General features: G+C 51.7%; 1 protein-coding gene across 1 annotated transcript; it reads left to right on the forward strand.

Annotated features, from left to right (window-relative positions):
• Positions 1-438: 438 nt before the first annotated feature.
• On the forward strand, positions 439-1822 carry LOC144713008 (zinc finger protein CONSTANS-LIKE 4-like). The gene is made up of 2 exons (XM_078587461.1): positions 439-1238; positions 1331-1822. Exons 1-2 carry the CDS (start codon positions 609-611, stop codon positions 1646-1648), a joined length of 948 nt encoding a protein of 315 aa, XP_078443587.1. The 5' UTR covers positions 439-608; the 3' UTR covers positions 1649-1822.
• The last annotated feature ends 669 nt before the right edge of the window (positions 1823-2491 follow it).

The following is a 2491-nucleotide window of genomic DNA, read 5'->3' on the forward strand; positions in this document are numbered from 1 at the left end:
TGCAATCTATAATGAGTTACTAAATATTTATAGAGTTTATTTCAGTACATGTATTTTGACGTAGATTCAACAAACCTACTAAACTTGTTACCTAGCGAATCTATGACTTCTAATCCATATGAATTATGGAAAATAAAGAAACCCCAACTTCAATCATGTTCAAGTGTGAGAAGTCTAGCCCAATGTAAGAGGCATCACCAGAGTGGGGATTCACGGCGCGACGAGGTCTTGAACCAATAAACAGGAAGTGGCGGATCAATAAAGACCCTCTTCTAATGTGGAGCTAGGCATAATAAATACCAAGAATGATGTGTCGGCAAGACCTTCAAGGTACTTAATCTGACCGGAGAGTTCCTACTGCATCACGGGAACCCTGTATCACTTTCTCCTTGGGGGGACGGATAGCAGCGCTTTATTTGGATTAGCTTAAAAAACGACTCGTAAAATCGTCGGACCCACCCGGACCCCCTCTTCCTTTCTGCGTATATCAATCAGCGGTGCGCAACCTCGCACGTCATTGCTGGGGATCCCCGCGGATAGATACCTCTGCCTCATTCCTGCCCACAAGTCTCGGCGAGAGAGCAAAGAGGCAGGTTTTGAGGCAGAGAATGGCCGCCGCCGAAGGGAAAAACTGTTGGGGAATGGCAGTCAGGGAGTGCGACTCCTGCAAGCACTCGCCGGCGGTTCTCTTCTGCCGCGCCGACTCCGCCTTCCTCTGCGGCGTCTGCGACACCAAAGTCCACGGCGCCAACAAGTTCGCCTCTCGCCACGAGCGCGTATGGCTGTGCGAGGTCTGCGAGCAGGCGCCCGCCGCTGTCACTTGCAAGGCCGACGCCGCCATGCTGTGCACCGCCTGCGACGCCGATATCCACTCCGCCAACCCCCTCGCCCAACGCCATGAACGCTTCGCCGTCGTCCCCTTCTACGACTCCCCTGCCGTCAAATCCGCCGACGCCAACGGTACCCTTAACCCGTCCGACGAGCAGGATCATCTCCACGAGGCCCCGGCTCAAGTTCCGAAGGCGGCCGAGTACTTCTTCTCCGACGTCGACCCGTATCTTGATCTTGACTACGCTTCATCCGTTGATCCCAGATACGATCAGACGGACAGCGTTGTGCCTGTCCAGGCCAAGACTGCCGCTACCGCCGTCGGATCTCCGGTCCCGGCGATGGTCGCGGTGGACGGCTGCGTCGACTTGGATTATCGCAGACCGAAGCCCGCTTACGGCGCCTACAGCGTAAGCATCTTGACGAAAGAAGGCCGTTAACTCCGCTCGACGGTTTACGCTCACTTCCTGCTTATGTTGAATTGCTCTTATCTTCTGCGCAGTTATCGTCTTCAGATGCGGGGGTGGTGCCCGACGGGAGCGCCATGTCCGACGTAACTTATCCTTACGCCAGATCGAACGGGGGCCCGGCGATGGGGGAGGCCGACCGGGAAGCTCGGCTCATGCGTTACCGGGAGAAGAGAAAGAGCCGGAAATTTGAGAAGACGATTCGCTACGCGTCTCGCAAGGCGTACGCGGAGACGAGGCCGCGGATCAAGGGAAGGTTTGCCAAGCGGACGAAGAACGGCGAGGAGAATGTCTACGGCGCCCCCTCTGATATTATCGCCGAGGCGGAGTACGGCGTCGTTCCTAGCTTCTGAGAACGTCGTTATGCTATTTCCTGCGTCGTAGTGTGGCTGTTCTATGTCATGATGAGATAGAATTTTCTGTCTCAGACTAACCTGTGAAGACTAGTGTCATGGCTTGATGACCTCTCCCTGTAATCTTATCTACTGAGCCATTGCCTGTTAAAATTGAAGTATTATTGCGAGAGATATTGAGTTGGTCTCTTCAATGTTCAAGAACTTGATCCTATGCTGAATGATGGTTGCTAAATTTCGTGCAACTCCTGAGTCTTTCTGTTAGAAAACTCTGCTATCAGCGCCTTCTCTGGCTAAGGATAGTGAGGGAAGAAGAGGTGCCACATGTAAGTCTTTCGCCAAGGGGAGGATCTTATCCGAACGGGTGCAGATCTAACACTCCATCTTGATTGGTCCACGGCAGCATCGAAAAATCTATTATTGATCGTCTACGCTGTGCCCAGTAGGTCAGTCTGGGGCCGGTTTGAGGGTCCCGTTCTTGATGAAGACCTGTCGCCTGCTGTCATCCTTCAACTACCAGCCAATCAAATAGCGACGTTTGTAATGATTTTCGGCTAGATATTTGAGAAAAAATTAGCATAATTTTCTTCCCCTCCAATCGAAATGCCCGGGACAAAGCTGACTTGAATGTGTTCACACCTTCCGATCGTTGGTCTTTGAAGTCTCCGGAAGAGGAACGAAAGAGACAAAGGAAAGAAAGAGAAAAGCTAGCTATCGCATAGGGGGCATGATGCTGTCGTTGCACGAGTCGTGTAGGCTATTAAACTCGATAATCCGAAGGATTACTCAAGAAGAATAATTTAAGTAAATAAATGAGGGTTGGAACTTGATAGGTTGAAGGGG

This window comes from Wolffia australiana, chromosome 15, assembly GCF_029677425.1.
Source record: "Wolffia australiana isolate 7733 chromosome 15, ASM2967742v1".
In the NCBI taxonomy this organism is placed as follows: domain Eukaryota; kingdom Viridiplantae; phylum Streptophyta; class Magnoliopsida; order Alismatales; family Araceae; genus Wolffia; species Wolffia australiana.

What these genes read in the sequence shown, in the direction of transcription:
- LOC144713008 (XM_078587461.1), top strand. Translation starts at nt 609, where the DNA reads ATGGCCGCCGCCGAAGGGAAAAACTGTTGGGGAATGGCAGTCAGGGAG. An exon ending in CCGCTTACGGCGCCTACAGC is followed by an intron (nt 1,239 to 1,330) that starts GTAAGCATCTTG and finishes TCTTCTGCGCAG; the next exon opens with TTATCGTCTTCAGATGCGGG.